This window comes from Loxodonta africana, chromosome 15, assembly GCF_030014295.1.
Source record: "Loxodonta africana isolate mLoxAfr1 chromosome 15, mLoxAfr1.hap2, whole genome shotgun sequence".
NCBI classification, from domain to species: Eukaryota; Metazoa; Chordata; class Mammalia; order Proboscidea; family Elephantidae; genus Loxodonta; species Loxodonta africana.
The window spans coordinates 78,182,323-78,202,986 of NC_087356.1; the positions used below are offsets into that span (position 1 = coordinate 78,182,323).

At 49.4% G+C, this 20,664-nt stretch overlaps 2 protein-coding genes across 5 annotated transcripts; both read right to left on the reverse strand.

Moving 5' to 3' along the window:
* Positions 1 to 70: 70 nt before the first annotated feature.
* On the reverse strand, positions 71 to 9,081 carry HMBS (hydroxymethylbilane synthase). Of its 3 annotated transcripts, XM_003418182.4 has the most exons (14): positions 7,571 to 9,052; positions 4,946 to 4,999; positions 4,511 to 4,583; positions 4,164 to 4,213; positions 4,023 to 4,078; positions 3,590 to 3,667; positions 3,064 to 3,141; positions 2,867 to 2,942; positions 2,004 to 2,117; positions 1,564 to 1,602; positions 1,230 to 1,349; positions 764 to 817; positions 562 to 648; positions 71 to 477 (listed from the first exon to the last, which is right to left on the reverse strand). In XM_003418182.4, exons 1-14 carry the CDS (start codon positions 7,601 to 7,603, stop codon positions 304 to 306), a joined length of 1,086 nt encoding a protein of 361 aa, XP_003418230.1. In that variant the 5' UTR covers positions 7,604 to 9,052; the 3' UTR covers positions 71 to 303. The 3 variants fall into 3 exon arrangements, with proteins under 3 accessions (XP_003418230.1, XP_064125038.1, XP_064125039.1); XM_064268968.1 differs by having other exon boundaries at positions 71 to 648; positions 7,571 to 9,081; XM_064268969.1 differs by lacking the exon at positions 7,571 to 9,052 and adding an exon at positions 5,166 to 7,356 and having other exon boundaries at positions 71 to 648.
* A 1,505-nt stretch (positions 9,082 to 10,586) lies between these two features.
* VPS11 (VPS11 core subunit of CORVET and HOPS complexes) lies at positions 10,587 to 20,584 on the reverse strand. Of its 2 annotated transcripts, none has more exons than XM_064268964.1 (16): positions 20,351 to 20,584; positions 19,476 to 19,620; positions 19,243 to 19,378; positions 18,745 to 18,908; positions 17,026 to 17,273; positions 16,099 to 16,300; positions 15,551 to 15,702; positions 14,810 to 14,996; positions 13,972 to 14,118; positions 13,658 to 13,846; positions 13,389 to 13,550; positions 13,037 to 13,176; positions 12,743 to 12,945; positions 12,440 to 12,611; positions 11,043 to 11,313; positions 10,587 to 10,874 (listed from the first exon to the last, which is right to left on the reverse strand). In XM_064268964.1, the coding sequence occupies exons 1-16, from the start codon at positions 20,539 to 20,541 to the stop codon at positions 10,710 to 10,712; spliced, it is 2,874 nt and encodes a 957-aa protein (XP_064125034.1). In that variant the 5' UTR covers positions 20,542 to 20,584; the 3' UTR covers positions 10,587 to 10,709. The 2 variants fall into 2 exon arrangements, with proteins under 2 accessions (XP_064125034.1, XP_064125035.1); XM_064268965.1 differs by having other exon boundaries at positions 11,043 to 11,265; positions 20,351 to 20,583.
* Between the last annotated feature and the right edge of the window lie 80 nt (positions 20,585 to 20,664).

Sequence of the window (20,664 nt, forward strand, 5' to 3'; positions counted from 1 at the left end):
GGTTTTTGTTTGTTCACTTACCTACTTAATGGCCCTTATGTCTCCCCCAACCCCACCAAAAACAAACAAAACCTTCAGAGCTGGTTTATTAGTAGAACTGGTTACATTCAAAGGCTGTGGCTTAGACTTCTCTACAAGAGATGAAACCCCCACCTACTGAGGAGGCCAAGCTGTCACCAAGGCCCCAAGGCAAGGCAGACCCCCTAGTCTCAGCAAGTTTCATCTCCTGGGCAATCACTCCCCATTTAGCAGTGAGAATGGGGCACTGGGCTGGAACACGGGCACCAGTGGCCAACAGACCAGTTAGTGGGCATCATTAAGCTGCCGTGCAACGTCCAGGATGTTCTTGGCTCCTTTGTTCAGCAACAAGCTGGCCAGGCTAATGCCCAGGTTCTCAGCAGCCAGCTGGGGTCCTCGTGGAACGTTCTGGGCAGTGATGCCTACCAGCTGTGGGTCATCCTCTGGGCCATCCTCATGCTGCATGAGGGAAAGAGTGGGATTCAGTGAGAATGAAAAGAGATCATATGCAGAGTCCCTTCCCCCACCCTCCAGCCCTGGTACCTGGGCAGGAATATGGACAGTGGCCTGCATGGTCTCTTGCATGCTATCTGAACCATCTAGACTCCATACTCCTCCAGTCAGGTACAGCTGGGAAACAAAACGACTACCTCAGCATATCCTGAGAGGGAACTGCTTAGAAACCTGGGCTCTTTTGGCTAACAACAGCTCAATGCCACAATCCTTCCCAGCTCTCCCTGCTTACTTGTCCATCCTTCACAGCTGTATGTACTGCTACTGGCACACTGCAGCCTCCTTCCTGCAAGGAGATGTTCTCCCTGTGAGCTCCAAGGGCCCTTACCACCCTGTGACCACAGCCCTCAGAGACAGACACACCTCTGAGGGGACCCAGACCTGAGTCCTCTCCATACACAACCTCCAACAAGAATGAGTTACCACTACATTCCAAAAACCAAAACCAAACCCACTGCCGTTGAGTTGATTCCGACTCATGGCAACTCTACAAGACAGAGTAGAACTGTCACATAGGGTTTCCAAGGAGCAGCTGGTGGATTCAAACTGCCAACCTTTTGGTTAGTTGCCGTAGCTCTTAACCACCGCGCCACCAGGGCTCCTACCACCACGTACACAGCGTTAATTTGAGAAACCTGCCCACCACCTTCCCAGCTTCCTCAGTGCCCAGCGCTCCACAGACAGAACACAGGTCCTACCAGGTGCCTCAGGAAGGCCCGTTCAGCGATGCAGCGGAGCAGAGTCTCGGGATCATGCAACACACTCACCAGGTCCAGGATGTGCTGGTCCTTGGCTCGGATTTCGATGCCCAGGGCCCCCTGGTGAAAAAACAGCCTAGGACATCAGGTCCTATTTTTCACCAATCAGTGGAGCTAAGGATGGAAGTGACCCATTTCCCCCTGCTCCCCAGGGACTTTTGGGCCAGTGGCCTTCCCAGGCCTACCCCTCCCTGGGAATGTTGTGAGACCAGCTTCTTGGCTGAGAACAAAGGGAAGGGTACATCAACATGCTGGCTTCCCTAGTCAGGCATACCTGACCCACAGCATACATGCATTCTTCAGGGTGCAGGATCTGTGGAGGCAGAAAAGGCAGGAGGGGGAAAGAGGCAGTGAGATGGGGCTTCCCTATCATACAGGAAACCTTGGTAGGCAAAAGTGGGAGTCTGGCCTCTGTTGCCCAACTTTCCCCACTTGGGACTTGTTTTCCAACTAGTGTTAGAGGTAGGGTATTCAAGAGGAGAATACCAAACCAAAACCAAACTCATTGCCTTCGAGTCGATTCTGACTTACAGTGGCCCTATAGGACAGAGAACTGCTCCATATGGTTTCCAAGGGAACAGCTGGTGGATTCAAACTGCCAACCTTTTGGTTATCAGTCAAAGGCTTAACCACTGTGCCACCAGGGCTCCCAAGAGGCGAATAGGGTAGGAAAAAGATGAAGACCAACTGCGGAGGGGAGGCTGCAGCCCCTACCTGCCCCACCCGGTTCTGCCAACCCATGCGGTGCAGGCCAGCTTCGGCCAGGATGATGGCACTGAACACCTGCTGCTCATCCAGCTTCCGAAGCCGGGTGTTGAGATTTCCCCGCTGTGAAGGAGGTGATAAGGACCACAAGTATTAGGCAGTCTAACACATCACACCTACTACATGTCAGACCTTGTTCCAAGTGCTTTATATATATCAACTCATTTAATTTTCACAACCTAAAAAAAAAAATTTTTTTTTTAATAAGGTAGGGATTATTATTATCCCCATTTTACAGACAATGACAATGAGATACAGACAGGTTAAATAACTTGCCCAAGCTTACAAGACCTCTGAGAAGCCTTTCCTGACCCCCAAGCCTGTGTTTAAATGTTCCTGCTAGAGGCTTCCAGAACATTCCCAACTTCTCCCATTGGAGCATTTACTGCACAGTATTAATAAAATTAGGTTTTACAAAACACACTGCATATTCGCTATAAAAATAAAAACAAAATAGAGGCATATAAAATGAAAATGGAAGCACCCTCTATCCCTCCACCCCCTGAAGTAATCACTGTTCAGTATGACTCTGTATTATCAATGCCTGTTTGTCTGTCTCCCTAACTAATGTAACTCTATGTAAGCAGGGACAATGTTATCTTGCTCACCATTATCCTCAGTGCCAGGCACTTGCCTGGGGCTAAGAAAACATTAAAGGATTGTGAATGTTTGGATTGGTGGATGGAAAGACAGACAGCCCGCTTCTCCAGGGTTCACTTGCTCTGGAGCTCCTTCAACTCTCAGGATCCCCAGGGCCCTCTGGACCTTATCTTCCTCCTTGGCTCCTGCCCCTCCCTCCTCTAAAAGGATACAATACTCCTGAACTCCAGATGTGGGAACTTTCGCTGCAGCTGGGCCGCTCTCCGAAGGGAGCTGGTTCCTACCACACTACTCAGAGAGAGTATAAAATGAGAGTCAACACCAGGGAGGCACTCTTCCTTTCTTCTTCCTCCCATCCCTCCATCTTCTGTGCGTATCCCACTAAGGAGCCTCTCCAGGCCCCACTCACCTCCTCTCTGGCAAGGTTTCTAGGGTCTTCCCAACAAATTTTGGATGAAAGACAACAGCATCATAGGGGCTCTCCCGCCTGGGGGTGGAAGAAAGGTCATAGAATGAGAGAGATTTCAGTTCAAGAATAACCTCAATTCTCTCTCAACAGCCAACTAACTGGAATCCCTCAGTGGAGTAAATAGTTAAGCACTCAACTACTAGTCGAAAAGTTGGTGGTTTGAACCCACACAGGGGCACCTCAGAAAATAGGCCTGGCAATCTGCTTCGGCAAGGTCACAGTTTGAAAACGCAATGGAGCACAGTTCTATTCTGACATACATGGGGTCACCGTGAGTTCGAATCCACTTGACAACAACTAACAACAGTCAACTAACTAGCATTTTCTGAGTCTTCTGCCATGCTCAACACCCCTCAAGGCAGGGAAGAACAGCCCTAGTGGCAGAAGGCCAAGCCCCAAAGAGAAAATGAAAGGTTAACATGACACCCACCCAATGGCCAGGCCCCCTCACTTGCAGGACTCTTACTTGCAAATGGCTCCAATGGTGAAGCCAGGAGGAAGCACCGTGGGCAAGTCCTTCAGGGAGTGAACAACCAGGTCCACTCTAGAGAGAGATGGAAGAGGGAAGCAAGGAGAAGGGGTCTGAGCAGCAGTCCCCTACCCCTTCTTTACTTACCCTGGCCTCTACTTCATTGGTGGAGCTCAGGACAGTTCAGGAAGCAGGCCCTAAGACCTCAGGCCTGAGACGTTCCCTCTCACCCCCGCCCAGCCCCTCACCAGCCCTGCAGTTCAGGCAGCCAGATGGCTCCTCTTCTGAAGCCTGAAAAACCCCACCTATGAGCCCCCTTCAGCCCATCCAAGGGCTTAAGCCCAGCAGCCTAGGTGATATCCAGGTCTGTAGAGCACTGGGTTTCCAGCAAGACTCTGGGAGGGTGCCAGGCTCTCTGTCTCTCACTTACTCGTTCTTCTCCAGTGCGTGTTCCAGCTCCTTGGTAAACAAGCTCTTCTCCCCAATCTGCCGGGCAAGAATGAGCCTCACAGTGAATGTCTTAGAGAAAGACATGAGGGGGAAGACAAGAACTGGGGGAAGATGTTGTTACCTTTGAGAGCGCAGTATCAAGAATCTTGTCCCCAGTAGTGGACATGGCAACTGAGTAGAGAGTCAATCAATCAGTCACTCATTAATCAGCATCTAGGGAGCCCCCTCTGGGCCCAGTACCAGTGCTAAGATTCATGGTGGGTACAGAAGCCCCAAACCTTGCCCTCGGGAACTGTGATCTAGCAGGGAAGAACACACATTTATAAAAAGACCCAAAGCAGAAAACAACTGCCAGGCTGGCCCAGGTAGTTAGAGCTGGAGGTGTTTAGAGGAGGAAGAGCCCTTGCAACTGGGGACAGCCAAAAAGGATTCCCAGAGGCAACGGGGCCAGGTTTTCACAGAACTCACTGATTTCAAACTGCAGGCCAGGATATAAGGTTTTCAGCGTTGTCACCACACTGTCTGTCTGTATACGAGCCAGCTGGGGGCAGAGATTCTGATTAGTCTTGCCCTCCCCTGGCCCCTTCCCCTAGCTCAGACCCTACGAGGGTCAGGGAGATTCTGAAGGGATCAGACTTCGGACAGGGGCTGAGTGCCCACCTGGGAGGGGGAAGAGGTCTGATCTGGGAGTCCTCTGCAGCTCGACAACTTCCCCAGCCCAGGGACCCCCTCCACAGAATGCACCTGCCATTCCATGTTGGATCTGATGCAGTTTATCTTCTCCAGCCACCCCATTTCCTTCATCCCAGAGCTGCCGGGAACTAACTCTGGGCCCCCAACTTGTGACACCATGGGCACCAGAATTCTTGTGACAAACCTCCTCATCCCTGTACCTGTACTCACCTGGCTTTTACGGGTACCCACACGAATCACTCTCATCTTGGGGCCGTTTTCTTCCTGCAAAAAAGTTCCCAGGTCACAGTTTCTTTTGTTCTTTCAATACCTTGTCCAAGAACCAGAATCACTGGCTTGGAAGAAAGGAACCTTAGCCACTGGCCTATGGCCAGCTAAGCCTCCAGGTGGAGAAATATTCTAAGACTGGTCCCTTTCCCCTCCTCCAGACCTTCTGCCCTCCTCAGGAAGCCAGGGATGCAGGGACTAGAGGGAAGAGACAGTAGGGCCTGCTGCTACTGCAGTAACCAGGACACTGAGCCCTGAAGCCCACGCTGGCCAAGGCAGTTCTCAGTAGGAGTGCTGCACAGAGCCAGGTGGGTACGCAGATAAGGCCATCAGCCCGGCCACAGGGAGGGTGGGGCCTGCAGTAGGCAGGGGCAAGGCAGCTGGGGCTACACAGGAGAGCTTGCGCTGAGTCAATGGAGGACAGGATAAGCATTCCCAGCAGAGCAAGCACCCAGATGCCATGGGCCACCACAGCTCCTACACTGAGGGTCCCTCAGTCTGGCTGGAAGGCACACAGAAAGGACTGGTCACACAAACAGGAAATGTGTTAGCCTACTGACCAAAAAGCTGGTGGTTCGAGTCTACCCAGAAGAACCTCAGAAGAAGGGCCTTGAGATCTACTTCCGAAAAATTAGCCACTGAAAATGCACACGGGGTTGCTATGAGTTTGAAGTGACTCAACGGTAACTGGTTTTTTTTTTTTTTTTTGGAAGAGATCTGATGTACATTACTATTCCGCCTCTTGACTGGGTGACCTTGGGGACATCATCCCATCTAGATCTGTGTGTTCTGTAAAACGAAGAGGTTTGGTTGCACTCAAATTAATGCCTCTGATGTTCTCTAAGAATGAGAGGCTGAGCTACCTAAAGTCCATTCCTCTGGGGTGCTGCCTCTGATTTCACCAATAAGTTAATATTAAACATCGCGTTTCACCAACAAACAAATACGGAGCCCTAGCCAAGAACTCAAAGGAACACACCTCTTCCTCCTGCCAGAGCACCTTGGGCAAAGGTGACCAGTGCCAAGCAGGTAGAACTGGCTCTACAGTCCAAGCCAGAGGTCCCCTTTCTTTCTAGGTCAGACAGTAGCTTTAGATACTATCAGCTTTCCCTGTTCTGGGGTCTTCACCCTATGGAGTTCTTTTGCAGCCAGGCATCTGGGGCCTCTGTTGCTGGAGGAGGTAACAGCTTGCTGCTTTCAGGCTCTAGTGCATTCCATTACAGACACTCTTCCAATAAATCAGAGCTGGGAGACCCTGAGCAAATGAGGCTAGGTTTGAAATGTCAAACATTGCCACTAAAATTTTGGGCTACTGGGAGCCCACACAAAGGAATCTAAGGTCCCAGAATTGTTAGGTTCAAACAGTCGCTTATGCTCACTGAATCTGTACCTCATACTCGAGTCAAACTGTTCCATTATGAAGTATTTATTAAGTGTTTATGGTTTTTAATTAATCCTCAAAGGAATCTCAAACCTCAGGGTAGGCATCTCTGAGGCCATTCATTTTACATAAGCAAAGGCTGGCTCTGAGGGGTGCAGTGACTTGCCCAGGGTCACAAAGCTAACATTGGCAGAGAGCTGAAGCTAGAATCCAGGTCTTCCTACTCCTAGTCCCATGCTCTGACATGTCCGTAAGGGCAACAATCCCGCTGGGCACCAGCAGGCTGGAAGGAGAGATAAGCAGCTGCCCCACCTCTTTCTTATCGCTGGCTGGCAGTGGCCTCCACCAGCTCTGTAGCTTAGATCTGCACAAGGCCAGAGCTGAAAGGCCGGCTGGGGGGCCCCAAGGGTGCCCCACGACCACCACCACCACACACACACAGTAGTAACTCACTGGCTCTGAGAATCGGCTTGGGCTAAAAATAAAACCAGCTGTCACAGAGTCGATTTGGGGTCAAGGCGACCCCATGTGTGTCACGGTTGAATTGTGTTACATAGGGTTCAATGGTTGTGACATGTCCGACGTATATCGCCGCCAGACCTTTCTTCTAAGGCGCCTCTAGGTGAACTTGAACTGCCAACCTCAGCAGCCTAGGGCTTACTAGGTGACCGGTAAAACGGAAAACTGAGAGTATGGTAGGGCGCACTTCTAAGATGCTTGTGTGCAGTAAAGAGACTGGGGGGTATGCTCTCCTTTCCGAATCCGGAGTGGAACATCTTCCTAGGAGTACTGCATACTGCCTCGGCCCTGTTTACTGTGGAAGGATCACGGGGAATAGCGCCCCGTTCTATACAGAAGAACTTTCCCAGGCTGGATGATTAAACTTAGAGCCCTGGATCCCAGAAGCCCCCCCTGGGGAGCCCCCCATCCCCACAGGAATCCGGGCTCGCTCCGAGACGACCCCTTCAGCTCTTAATCCCACCCCCAGCGCTCTCGGATTCCTTCTCCCTCCTAAGGAAAACTCAGCTACTGGCTCTTTAAAAACAATTGGGATTAAAAAAAAAAAAAAAGTGACGGATAGCCGCTCCAACCAATAGACGACGGAGAATGGCAATCTGGGGCCAATCGTTGCACAGCTGGTCCTTACGAAAGCCCGAAGTTGCAAGTGTCACCCGTTCAGGCCTTACCGTTGTTGCATCCGCGTCACCGTTACCCGACATGGCTCTGCTTGGGAAGTAGTCCGGGGGGGTGTCATTAAGGTCCCTTCGGGGTCTACGGAAGCCAGAGGCTCCCGCCGGCAGGTACTGGAGGCACGTGAGCTCGAGCTCTTCCCACAGCCCCAGCCTCCGGCATCTGCACAGGGTCTGTGTCACTTCCGGCGCCCTCCCTTAGGGGAGGTACTTTCTTCTGGGCGGGAATTAGAAAGGTTGCGATTGACCCTTACTTTACCTACCTGCTACGTCCCTGCGCCTCCGGGCAGGCAGGAGGTGTTGGTTCCCGTTCGCCTCCCCAGTCATTCTTTGAGATCTAAACCTACCACTCATTTCTGAGCCAGGAATACTGATGGTTAGTGGCTAAGACTTGTTTCCCACAGATTTATGCACGAAGTAAACTGTCTGCAGTTCCAACCACCATCCAAGGAGATAGTTAAGTCAAAATTAGCCATGCCCAAGAGGATGCATTAACCCTGAAATTCTAGGTTAACCCATTACAAGAAAAACAAACCCGTTGCCGCCGAGTTGATAGCGACTCTATATGGCAGAGTAGAACTGCCCCACAGGGTTTCCAAGGAGCGGCTGGTAGATAAGAAATGCCGACCTTTTCGTTAGCAGCCGAGCTCTTAACCACTACACCACCAGGACTTCAAAAATTCTAGAAGTGAATGAAAAACAGTCTGACCTTACTTATGTAAAACAAGCAAATAAACAGAAACCAAAGATTAGTAGTAGTAATCAGGGATGGGGGAGGGGAAGTTTTTGTTCAGGGGACATTGAGTATGTTAATAGTGGTGAAATGACTTGGAAAAGTTGGAAAAGGACAGTGAGAATGGTTGCACAACTTGAAGAATGTAATTAATGTCACAAAATTGTACATGTTGAGATGGTGTACGTTTTGTTATGTATATTTTCACCATAATGCAGTTTTAACAAGTGAGGAAAACCCTTGAACAGTCACCGTGCCCCTTACGCTGGACTCATCATTTACAAATAAAGGGCTGCTGCAGAAAGCTTACGAGTTGCTGTCGAGTAGATTCCTACTCATGGTGCTCCTATGTGTGACAAAGTACAACTATGCCCCATAGGGTTTTCAATGGCTGTTTTTTTTTCAGAAGTAGATCACCCGGCCTTTCTTCTGAGGCACCTCAGGGTAGGCTCAAGCCTCCGACATTTCAGTTAGCCAGCAAGCACATCAACCATCTGTACTACTCAGGGATTCCTCCAGAGAGCTTGCTGTTGTCCAGAGTTCAGCTTTCTCTCCCTAGCTATGGCACAAACAGTTAAGGGCTGCTTTTGTGACACTTCTCTTGCTTTGTTCAACCTTAGCTTTGCTACAGGCCTGAAGTAGGCAACATTTCTATTTTAAAAATGAGGAAACTGGTTCAGAGATTAAATGTCCTGCCAAATGACAACTATGAAGTGGCAGTGCCAAAACCATAATATTGCTACAGGAAACGTACTTGTTAGAAGTGCTTTTTTTTTTTTTTTAATAATTTTTATTGTGTTTTAAGTGAAAGTTTACAAATCAAGTCAGTCTCTCACACAAAAACTTATATACACCTTGCTACACTCTCCCCCTAATGAGACAGCCCGCTCTCTCCCTCTACTCTCTCTTTTCCTGTCCAGTTCACCAGCTTCTAACCCCCTCTACCCTCTCATCTCCCCTCCAGGCAGGAGATGCCAACATAGTCTCAAGTGTCCACCTGACTGACCCAAGAAGCTCACTCCTCACCAGCATCCCTCTCCAACCCATTGTCCAGTCCAATCCCTGTCTGAAGAGTTGGCTTCGGGAATGGTTCCTGTCCTGGGCCAACAGAAGGTCTGGGGGCCATGACCACCAGGGTCCTTCTAGTCTCAGTCAGACCATTATGTCTGGTCTTTTTATGAGAATTTGGGGTCTGCATCCCATGGCTCTCCTAGATGTGTTTTTTCCATTAACGTCAATAATAGCCACATATTGACCACCCCACCCCTCAATGTGCTAATCACTATACAAAGAACTAGACACCCATTAGCATCTCAGGCCTTCACAACAGCCTTCCAAGGTAGGTGTTATAACCCCTAATGTATAGATGAAGAAACTGAGGTTCAGAGCAGGTAAGAGTTTTACGTTAAGTCAAACAGCAGCACCAGGATTCAAATGAGTTAGCTGATTCCATATGTACTCTTAGACACTATAAACTGCCTCTTCTAAATATGACTAAAACCACAATGTCCAAGTTACTTCCTTCAATTAAATCAAGCCCATAGGAGAAATTTTCTGACAGGCAGTCTAGCCCAAATCACACACAGAAGCACAGCAACACAAACTTCAGCTGACAACTTCAAAGAGGGAAACGTGTTTCAAAAAAGGACATTTTATCCTGCTAAGACACCAACTTACCCAATAAGAAAGCAGGCTTAAGCCCAAGGCTCCCTACCAGAATCTGCCTGCAGCTTGGATACTTTGCCCAAGCAAGAGCCATGGAGACAGCAAACCTAAAGAGGAAGAGCTATTTGGGATGCCTTCTTTCAGGCTACTTCTGGAGCTCAATCATCAAATCTTTCGCGAAGGTTCTTTGGTAAATTGAGCTGTTCTTGGATGCCGCAGCCGATACCCATTTATAGGAAAGAGGCTGCGTCCACATGATCTTCAAAGAAGGGAAGTGGGACTTACTCCCACCTCTGTGGGAAGGGAAGTGGAACTCCAGGAGGACAGGGGTAAGGAAGCACATCATGTACGGTTAAGAATCACCATGAAGTCCACAGAATAAATCCTTTAACCCCCAAATCATTATATTCTTTTATTTATATACTGTGGGAGCAAGGACCCAAGCACAGCGGATACTCTAGGACGGAGAATAAAGGTGCTACTGTCCATATTCAGAGGGTGCTGAGATGCCCTCCCCCGCTGGTCTGGAATGACCTACACAGCCGAGAACAGTCAAGAGGAGCAACAGTGGGCTGCCACAGGATGGAGTCGGGAAAAGGAAGTCCCCGTTAGTCCTGAGGCTACGGCATCAGATCAGAGTGATGTCCTGGCACATCTGCCTCCTGGGCAACAGCTGAGCCTCCGTCCCTGTGTCCACACTGCTGTACCTCCACTATCGTATCCCTGCCCATGAGCTGCTTAAGTGCCCCTCCTGGAGTGCATGAGCAGGTCCCGCTGCAGCCCGGCCTCCAGGCTTGGGGGCAGTCTGGCTGTAGGAGGGTCTGTCAGCAGAGTCAATTTATTGAAAACGCCTCGGCCAAAGTAGTCAGCAATCACAGAGAAGCTGTCATTGGAGCACTTGAGCTGTAGGGGAAGAGGCAGGAAGAAGAAAAAATCAAGAAGAACTGAAGTGTTCATTTCCTAAACCGCCCAGCCCGCAAACCTGAGAGGAGAAAAGGGGCCACGCCCTCAGGTGCTCCCACCAGGATTTCTGGGACCCTGGTGGGAGTCCTCTGCCCCACTCATCCCCACCTGGTGCTGGAACTGGTCATGGAGATCACGTTTCTGTTCCTGGGCCCGGATCATGTCCATGACCTTCCGGTTTTCAGGGAGGCAGGTAGGGCAGTCGGCATCACTTTCCGAGTAACTCTCGAAGCAGTGCTGGTGGAAGGAGTGGCCACACAGGAAGTGGACTGAGGGCAACTCCAAAGCACTGTTACAGATGCTGCACTTGGTCTTCTGGAAAATCTTCGGACTACAGGCAGGGGAGACAGGCAATGCGTGGCCAACAGTGAGGGCAGGGCTAAGAGCCAAGTGGAGAGAGGGCAGCTGAAGTTGCCAAGAAGAGGTCCCTGTTAAGGAACCATAGGCTCTGTCCATCTTACTACCACCCAAATGGGGTCAGCCCTGGACCTACAGTGAGTCTCAGTCTGCTCACAGCAAGCCCAAGTAGCCCAGGGGGATATTTCTGTTTCTCTTTCAATTCTCTCAATTGCCATTAATTTGTCTTTCAGGTCTTTACTCAGATTTGATCCTTTCAATGAGGCCTTTCCTGGGCTTTTTTGGTAAAATTTTTTTTTAATACATACATACACTTCTCATCCCATTCCCCTTCCCCAGTTAATTCTCTCCTTAAAACTGATCACCACCAAACATACTATGTATTTTATTTATTTGATGTGTTTACTGTCTGTCTTCCCCCCCTGTAATCAATGTAAGCTCCACGAAAGCAGGGCTTTTTGTCTGTACATTCAGAATAGTGTGCGGGGCCCAAGAAAGACTCAATAAATATTTGTAGAATGAAGAAATTGTTCCTCTCTAATAAACATTGTACAATATTAAGGGCACATAAGACTTAAGAGCAGGGATTAACAATCTATTGTTGTTAGTTGCCATCAAGTCGATTCCAACTCCTGGCGACCCCATGTGTGCTGAGTAGGACAGCTCCACAGGGTTTTTGAGGCTGTGACCTTTTGGAGGCAGATCGCCAGGCCAGTCTTCCAAGGTGCCTCCAGGTGGGTTCAGACCGCCAACCTTTCAGCTAGCAGTCAAGCGCTGAACCATTTACACTACTGAGATTCCCAATATCTACTATAAATACGTCTAAATTATCCATCTTCTGCATTTTCTAAAGCCAAGTTTCTACTTCAGAATGGTTTCCAACCACAACTTAGGTGTTTGCTTAAAAAAGATTAAGAGAAAGGCATATAAATAAAGAAAAGCACCTGCAACATGCCACCCCCCAAAGCCCAATAAATAACAATCTACATAATAAACAACTACTTGGAATTCCTCCATTAGAAGAGATCTTCAAGAATGGAAATGCTCAAACACGCCTCAATAATACCGTCTGTGGAAGGGATGTAATAACACCTTGTGAAGAATGACGTTATCTGAGGGGCCCCTCCACAGATCCAGACACCAACTACCTGGCCTTGAGCTCCTGGATCTCCTGACGGATGCGGGTGGTCTCCTCTCGGTACCGCCGCACGCGCAGCTCGTCCTGTGCAATCTGCTGGCTCTGTTTCTGCAGTTTCTGGACCAGATAGTCCCTGATGACGGACAGGGTGGCTGTGGAGTTGTGGGCCAGGGTCTGCACCACTGAAATTAGGGTCCAGGAGGAAATGGCACGATGAGTCAACATCACCCTCTGGACAGAGCTAAGGGCCCCTGCCCCCAGAGCCCCTGAAGGCTAGCCACCTGCCACCCACCCATCTTGTCCTCCCAAGTACCTAGAAGGGGTGGCATGAGGTTCTTGTTCTCGATATGCTTTAGCACAGCTGCCACATACTCCTTGCAGTCCTCCTCTTTGCGGGCAAAGTAGCTGAGCGCCTGTTCCCACAGGGAGGGCTCCTGCTCCCCGTGACGCTCGCACACGGCGATCACCTGCCGGTACTGCTCGTGCTGCATGTGGTAGTGCATAATCTGCTGAAACCTGGGGCCGGAACAAGGACACACCTCGGTGGCTGTCCCTGTGAAGTTACTTGGATCTGTTCCCCTTCCCCGGAAAGTCCCCAAACCCTTACAGTTTCCCCTGCTCATAGAGGTAAAGGACCCCATCCTGGAAGTCATGCATCTGGCAGAGGACTAGGGCCTTGTCGAAGACATTGGAGAAGCGCCCACTCCGCAGCAGGGAGATGGCCTCCGCGTGAAGCTTCTCTTTGACCTAGGGAAGGAGGAGGGAAGAGCTGCTGGGCATAGGGAGAAACCACGAGTCAGCTATCTCTTCCCCTCAGTCCAATTTCTTCTTCACTGAGGATCATTTAGCCCCCAAGGGTGAGGTGTTACTGGTCTTTCCTAAGGAATGCACCAGAAGGCAGCCATAAGTAAGAGCTGTCTTTCCTCCAGTGCTTCCTGTGGGCTTTTGCCAGGCCTCACCTGTGGATCCTCCTCATGGGCCCAGTTTTGTAGCCTTAGCTCAAGGAGTGTGTCATAGATGCCCTGGGGCGAGTCAGGCTGCACTTCACTCATGTGCTCCAGGAAGGCTTTCAGCTCTCGCGGGTTGTTGGCAAAGATGGGGATGAACTCCTCTGAGTTGGCCTAGGATGGCAAGGGAGGAGAAAGGAGACCGAGCGTGTGAGCTCTGAACCCACGGGGCCCCTACAGTGATCCTTGCTGTCCAAGAGATGTTCTCCCACAGGCCTCACCCTGCAGCCCAGAGCCTCCCTCTCGCCTCGGCCTTCAACGCTGGGGCAATAATCAGTACAGAGCCCCTTCAGCAACTGGGTGGTCTGCTCTGGTATGTGGTGCATGAGGGTCTTGCCATAGCGCTTCATGTTGCTCTCTGCCTGCTCAAAAGGCAGCTTGCCGATGTACCGAAGGGCTTCCTGGTAATTCTGTGGAGAGGTAAAGAGTGCAGTAAGCTCACACTCCTAGTTCGCCCACCAGGCAGCACTTTCCTCATCTCAGAGAGAGCCTAGAAAAAGAACTGGGCTCTGCCCACATCAAGACTCCCACCTACCTTAATGTCTTCCAGCTGGATCTTCAGGTACCACTCGTGATGCGCGTGGTTCTCAGCCAAATAGAGGGCATGGGAGTAGTAGCCGGCCTGCCGGAGGACCTTGATGGCTGTCTCCACATCAAAGTGCACTTCACTCTCACTCTTCGTCTGCCAGAGACACATAAGACAACGTCATTTGCACAGAGGTTGTGGCTGGGGAAGGGAGAAGAAATGTGCGTCTGAGCCTAAAATACTAGATCCTTAAAGATTGTATTAGTAAGAATAACAACATCAAACACTTATGTAGCACTTCCTGTGGACCTGGTGTTTCATATACTTACTTAAATTTCAAAACAACTATTACAAGTAGGGGCTATTATTTTGCTCATTTTACAGATGAAGAAACCGAGGCTGAAAAACACAAAGTGACCTGACCAAGATCATAAGACAGTAAATGGCTGAGCCCAGATTCAAACCCAAGGAGTCTGGCTCCAGAGTACCTGCTTTTAAAACATCGTTATCCTGCCTCGCTGAACGTTTCTGACTAAAGGCCAGAAATAGTCTTCTGCCTCTCCCTTTACAGGGATTCCTGTGGAAACACAGAGCTTTCCCAATGCCACCTCCCTGGGACTGGCTATCATGGGAAGGCTGGTACCATAAAACAAGAGGGGAGTTGGAGGACAACTAACAGTGACAGCTATTCTGCTCCCCAATTTATAGAGTAGTGGGTCCTGGTCCCTGAATAAGGTCAGCTCTTTCTTCTCCCCGCATCCTGCTGAAGATGGGCAGGCCCTGGTGGAGCCATCTCCTGCTCAGTGGGCGCTCCAGGAATCCCCTCTCAGCCCAGCCCACCCCGCACCTTGATGAACTCCTCCAGCTTTGAGCTGTCCTTGAGCTTGGTATAGCAGTTGAGCAGCAGGGTGGTGTGGTCGGCATTGGCCAGGGATTGCCGGTGCAGGGTCTGCAGGTAGGCGGTCAGGTTGTGGATGCGCTGCGCATCCAGAAACTTGCGGATCACGTAGGACGGCTCCAACTTCCCAATGGTTCTAGGGAGACATGTGCGTCAAATGTCATCGGGATCAGTGTACTGCTCCAACTTTAATGGGCGCAGGAATCACCTGCCTGTCTTGTTAAAATACAAATTCTGTTTCTGTTAGGTAATGCATTTCTAACAAACTCCCAGGTGATGGCGATGCTACGAGACTGTGGACCACACTGAGCGAGGAGGCTCCAGAGCACTGGTTCTTAAGCTTGGCTGAAAAGTGGAACTCTACATAGCCTGGGAAAGAGGTTAGAGTTCCAAAAACCCTTACCACAGCAGAAAATTCCAAAATGTGAATATCCTTTTCTCTTTAAACATCTAAGTCATAATGAATATCAACAAAGGCCAAGCTAAAGTTTAAAATAAGAGGTACTCATCAGCTCATTTGCATTCTGGTTATGTAAACATTCTTTTCCCAATAAGGTATGTTTATCCTCTCATTCTGAAGAATCAAAGTTTCTGCAGGAAAAAAACAGCCCCCCTGCGCCAAGCACAGGCTTTAGCCTGTCTACCTTTCCCTGCATTCAGAGCACTATCCCAAAGCACCTCCAGACTGACCGGATATACTGCTGGACAGCCCCATCGTGGTTGCCCTTGCTGTAGAGATGGTCCCCATACTGCATGAAGATCTGGGCCAGCCCGTCACTGTCCAGGTGCTGGCTCTTGGCCAGGTTAATTGCCATCTCAAATAGGTTCTTCTTAAACAGCATCTGGAAGGGGAGAGAGATTAGAAAATTGGTAGATGCGGTCCTGAGAAGACACTTCCCAGAATGTGCCCACAACACGCAAGCCAGACAGCCCTTGAGTTCCAATCTAGCTAGATCCTCCAACAGATCAAAAGCTCCTAGGTTCCCCTCAGACGTATCACCTCACCTTACAAGGTTCTCTGCACACAAAGAGGACCCCAATAGTGTGCTCTGGTTGCCAGTCATTACTTCCTTCTAGGCCTCATCCCAGGCCTTTTACCTTGTCATCCTACCCTAAGAGGCTGAGTAACGCTGTGACCCAAAGGAGAGGAAACACCCCAGCCAAGGTGACTTGGGGAGCCCGTTCCTGCAGCTTCTTCCGGGTGTCTGTGGTCAGCTCTGGGAACCTGGTGGCCTTGCCTCCAGTTTGGTCTGTGTGTCCTTCTCCTGCAGTGCGTGAAGCCGCCCATCCCGCGTCAGCACGTACAGGGAGCCCCACTCAGCAAGCACATCCACTACGTCCTCAAAGACGGTGCTATAGGCTATGAACTTGTTACACAGGTCATAGATGTTGAGAAGCTGCTTGTCGGAGCTCTGGGAGTCCCTGCTGGTAAACTCTGACCTGTGAGGGAAAGAAAAAGCACCAGACATCTGTACCATCTATGTCTCAGCTCCCTTTACTGCCTTCCCCGTGCTAACTCTGGTGCTGCCCATCCTATCCAGAACAAATCACCTCATTGGTCCCTCCAGCGGTTCATCCATAATATGAAGCACTGTGCTGGAAGTTGTAAGACGAGAACACACAGACCTGACCTTACCCGTTAGCATTCTATTACTAACGCAGACAGTAAATTAAAACATTAAGTACATTCAGATAACCACTCACTTAACAAGTCATCATCCAGCGCCTGGTACGCGTGAGACACTGTGCCTGCTACTGAATGAAAACAAGTCAACATCTGACAGGGAGGGTGTCCATCAAGGAGCACGTACACCCCATTCCCCTTTCAGGTTGCTCTGGAAAAAAGTACTCTCTCCCACACTTTCCAGCACTTCTCAATTTCTCTACTACTCAACACCTTGTTCCTCTGCCCAATTTTGACTAAAAAGTTAAAAATAAATAAATAAATAAAATTCCCTGAAGTCTCCCAGTGCACCAGGGCTGCTCAGCAAATATCTGCTGCAAAAACACACATTTTTCAGTAAAAACTCAGTCCAATTGTAGGGAAATCCACATAAAATCAAAGTAGAAAGTTGGCAGGATCCAGGCATTAGGGTTTTAAAATCCAGTGAATTCTGGGGAACAAATCCAGCCCCCTCCCTTTTCCTTCACTCTGGTGTCCTTACTTGGGAGAAACCTTCCGGTCACGGGAGACAATGACAAGGTAGCCTCTAAACCAGTGAGCAATAAGCTTATGGCCCTCAAAGGCGAAGCAGGGCCCACGTTCATCAGGCTGGTACAAGTAGACACACTCATCCCCGGCCACAATGAACTGCAGGTCCTGAGAAGGGTCACTTAGGGCCGAGCAGCGCAGGCCACAGCCATGGATGTCCAACTCCATGCGAGGGTAATCCTTTCCAGAAACTGTGTAAGACTGGAAAAAATGAGAAACGGCTTAATAGGCTTCTTTTCAGGAGGAAGCATCTTAACACAAAGGGAATCTCACATCCATACTGGCTCCCTCTCCTTTCCTCTTAGCACTCTAAGACTTCCCTGGCCGCTTGCCTTCTCCATTACCCATTCCTACCCATTATATACAGGAGTCCCTGGGTGGTGCAAATAATTAATCTGCTTAGCTGCTAACCAAAAGGTTGGAGGTTCGAGTCCACCCAGAGGTGCCTCAGAAGAAAGGCCTGGTGATCTAATTTCGAAAAATCCTATGGAGCACGTTTTTACTCTGACACAGATGGGGTCCCCATGCGTCAGAATCAACTCGACACCAACGGGTTTGGGATTAAATATAAGCAGGGACCACATTCTCATCCTCTGTATATACTATCACTACCTAGTACAGGAATCCTGCACGTAAGAGAATGCACTAATCTTTTACTGCTTTCTCCAAAGACTATCCCTGAGAAAGTGCTGTGTGTGCCTGTGTTCCGTGCTATGAAGTCGGTGGGGACTCATGACGACCTTATGTACAACAGAAAAAAACGCTGCCCGGTCCTGTGCCATCTTTACAATCGTTGCTATGCTTGAGCCCATTGTGGCAGCCACTGTGTCAATCCATCTTGTTGAGGGTCTTCCTCTTTTGCACTGACCCTCTGCTTTACCAAGCACGATGTCCTTCTCCAGGGACTGGTCCCTCTTGGTAACATGTCCAAAGTATATAAGATGAAATCTCACCATCCTCCCTTCTAAGGAGCATTGCTGCTGCACTTCCTCCAAGATGGATTTGTTCATCCTTCAGGCAGTCTATGGTATATTAACATTCTTTTCCAACACCATAATTCAAATGCATCAATTCTTCTTCGGTGTTCCTTATTCACCGTCCATCTTTCGCTTACATATAAGTTGACTGAAAATACCATGGCTTAGGTCAGGCACACCTTGGTCCTCAAAATGACATCTTTGCTTTTTAACAGTTTAAAGAGGTCTTTTGCAGCAGATGTGCCCAATGCAATATGTTATAAGCTGTTAGCACAGTGACCCTATAGGACAGAGTAGGACTGCCCCATAGAGTTTCCAAGGAGTGGCTGGTGGATTTGAACTGCCAACCTTTTGGCTAATAGCCGAACTCTTTACCACTGCACCATTAGGGCTCTGTTATAAATTAGGAACACCAAGAACTGGAGATGTAAATCAACTTCTTCAACATTGCTTAACAAGTTAGGTTAAAAAAAAATTCAGGTCTTTCTTTCATAGCCATAGAGTTCCTCTCCCAGCTCTAACTCTTCCCAGTCTCCAAAATGAAGAAATAAAGATACTGAGCAGGGAAAATGGCTCAAGGCTAGCTGACGAAAACTTAAGAATCCTACCTCTCCTGTCAGTTCCTTACATGAGGCCCCTGAGCAATGGGAGAAGCCTTTCTGGCCTGCTCCTAACAGGGGAGGCCCTGGTCATACCTGAACGTTCTCTGTTGTCACAACAAACAAGTGAGTGGTCTTTCCCGCTTGGCGGAAGGCCAGTCCAGTGACAGGATAGTTGCCCTTGTGCAAAATCTGGCTCTTGCTATGCCGGTCCCGGGTGATGTCTCCCTTGTTCAACGTAACACTGCCATCTGTGAAACCTGTATGAGAGCAGGAAAAAGCACTTCAGCAAGGCCAAAAAGACCAGGAAGCACAAAAAAGACCAAGTGAGGCACCCATTAGAAGTGACAAGCTTTCTCCTCATACCAAACTTCTCCGATGAAGATACAACTGAGGTACATGAAGACTGTTCCTCATTTTTCACCCATTTTCAAAGAACAAAATTAAGTGCCTTCTCATTCCAAACTTTAAAACCTCAAGGCCTTAGATCAGTACTAATGGTTTCATACAAACAATAAAGAGGTGGCACAGAAGCTACCCTGAAGAAAATCTATAAAGAATTTAGGAGTGTTATTTTGCCTTCTTTCTGCTTACCGATGGCCATAAAGTTGAGATTTTCATGAACAGTCAAACAAGACACGACAGTTGGCTCTGTTCCTGGGATGGCAGGGAAGATTCGAGTGCAGAGAGGATTGCCACCATCCCTCTTCTCCAGGTTCCAGATTTTTACCTGTGGACCCAGCTCAGGAGTGTAAATGCTAGTCATTCTCCGACAACCAACCATGCCCAGGCTGCCAGGTCTTTCCCATTTTCTTTCTTAGACTCACCAGGGGGTTGATGCCCTCTTCATCCTCACCAACAGATGCTAGAATATTGTGCTGCTTCAGCTGGTACAGATGTGTCACCCGTAGCTTATAGGCCTGGAAGCCTGTAAGCTGTAGCGAGCGGGGCAGGAACCAGATCTGGCCTTCCATATGTGCAGGGTAGTCAAGGAATCTCCTTCCCAAGGAGAGATATTTAGATTAGAACCCAGATAACAGCTAACATTTACAAAGCTCTTCGAATTTTTCAGGAATTTTTCCACATATCATAACGTGGGCCTCCCCATCTCAAAAAAAAATGAGAAAGAAGGCCTGAGTTAAGACGCAGCAATTTGAAGAACAAAGCAGTAAATTCCTCTCACTTTCTTGCCCACAATATTGGGAGGGGAAATAGTGACACGTTACATCTTTCAAAACCAACTTGCATCCATTTTTTTGGCTTATCTTTAAAATAATCTTATCAAAACGGCATTTTACAGCCGTTTTACAGATATGGAAACTGACCAAAACGCTTTGCCATAGAGTCGATTCCGACTCGTAGCGATCTATTAGGACGGAGTACAACCGCCCCACAGGACTTCCAAGAAGAGGCTGCTGGATTCGAACTGCCGACCTTTTGGTTAGCAGCCGAGCTCTTAATCACTGCGCCACCAGGGCTCCAAGGAAACTGAAGCAGAGGGCAAATGACTTGCCCAGGATTGCTTAGTTGGCAGCAAGTTAGAGGATGGACTTCCTTCCTTCTCCCCTGAAATTACAGAAGGAGCACTGGGCGCCTAGCTAAAGGAAAGTGGCATGTAATAGGAACCCTCTGACCGACAGACTCCATCCCAGTCGGATCCCTTCAAGGATCTGGAGAGGGAAGAGACAGCTCCAGAAGAAGGATATCTCCAAAGACCAGGCTCCCTCGGCCTGAATCGCAGACAGTGATGCCAGGAGGGAGGCAAAGCAACTTGGAAGCAGCGGGTCCCGAGGCAGGCGCGGCCCCAGGGGCGGCTCCATCATTCCCCAGCGGCTCTTTCACCAGCTCCTTGTCGAAGAATACGAAACGCCGCCACTGCAGGTAGGCCGCCATCTTGGCTGAGGGCCCCCTCCTCCGGGAGAGATGTCACGTGAGAGGAGACGGCGGGTCACGTGAGCTGGCGGACGTCGGCTGCCCCGGCAGCGTTGTGAAGCCTGGGCGCGCAGGCGCTCCCGA

Coding starts and splice junctions, on each gene's coding strand:
- HMBS (XM_064268968.1), bottom strand. CDS start 7,603: ATGTCGGGTAACGGTGACGCGGATGCAACAACG. Junction 1,603..2,003: donor GGCAGAACCGGGTGGGGCAG/GTAGGGGCTGCA, acceptor CTGCCTCCACAG/ATCCTGCACCCTGAAGAATG. Junction 818..1,229: donor GGGCCTTCCTGAGGCACCTG/GTAGGACCTGTG, acceptor ATCTCCTTGCAG/GAAGGAGGCTGCAGTGTGCC.
- VPS11 (XM_064268964.1), bottom strand. CDS start 20,541: ATGGCGGCCTACCTGCAGTGGCGGCGTTTCGTATTCTTCGACAAGGAG. Junction 15,703..16,098: donor ACACACAGACCAAACTGGAG/GCAAGGCCACCA, acceptor CTCCCCTTCCAG/ATGCTGTTTAAGAAGAACCT. Junction 12,612..12,742: donor CCTCATGCCACCCCTTCTAG/GTACTTGGGAGG, acceptor CCCTAATTTCAG/TGGTGCAGACCCTGGCCCAC.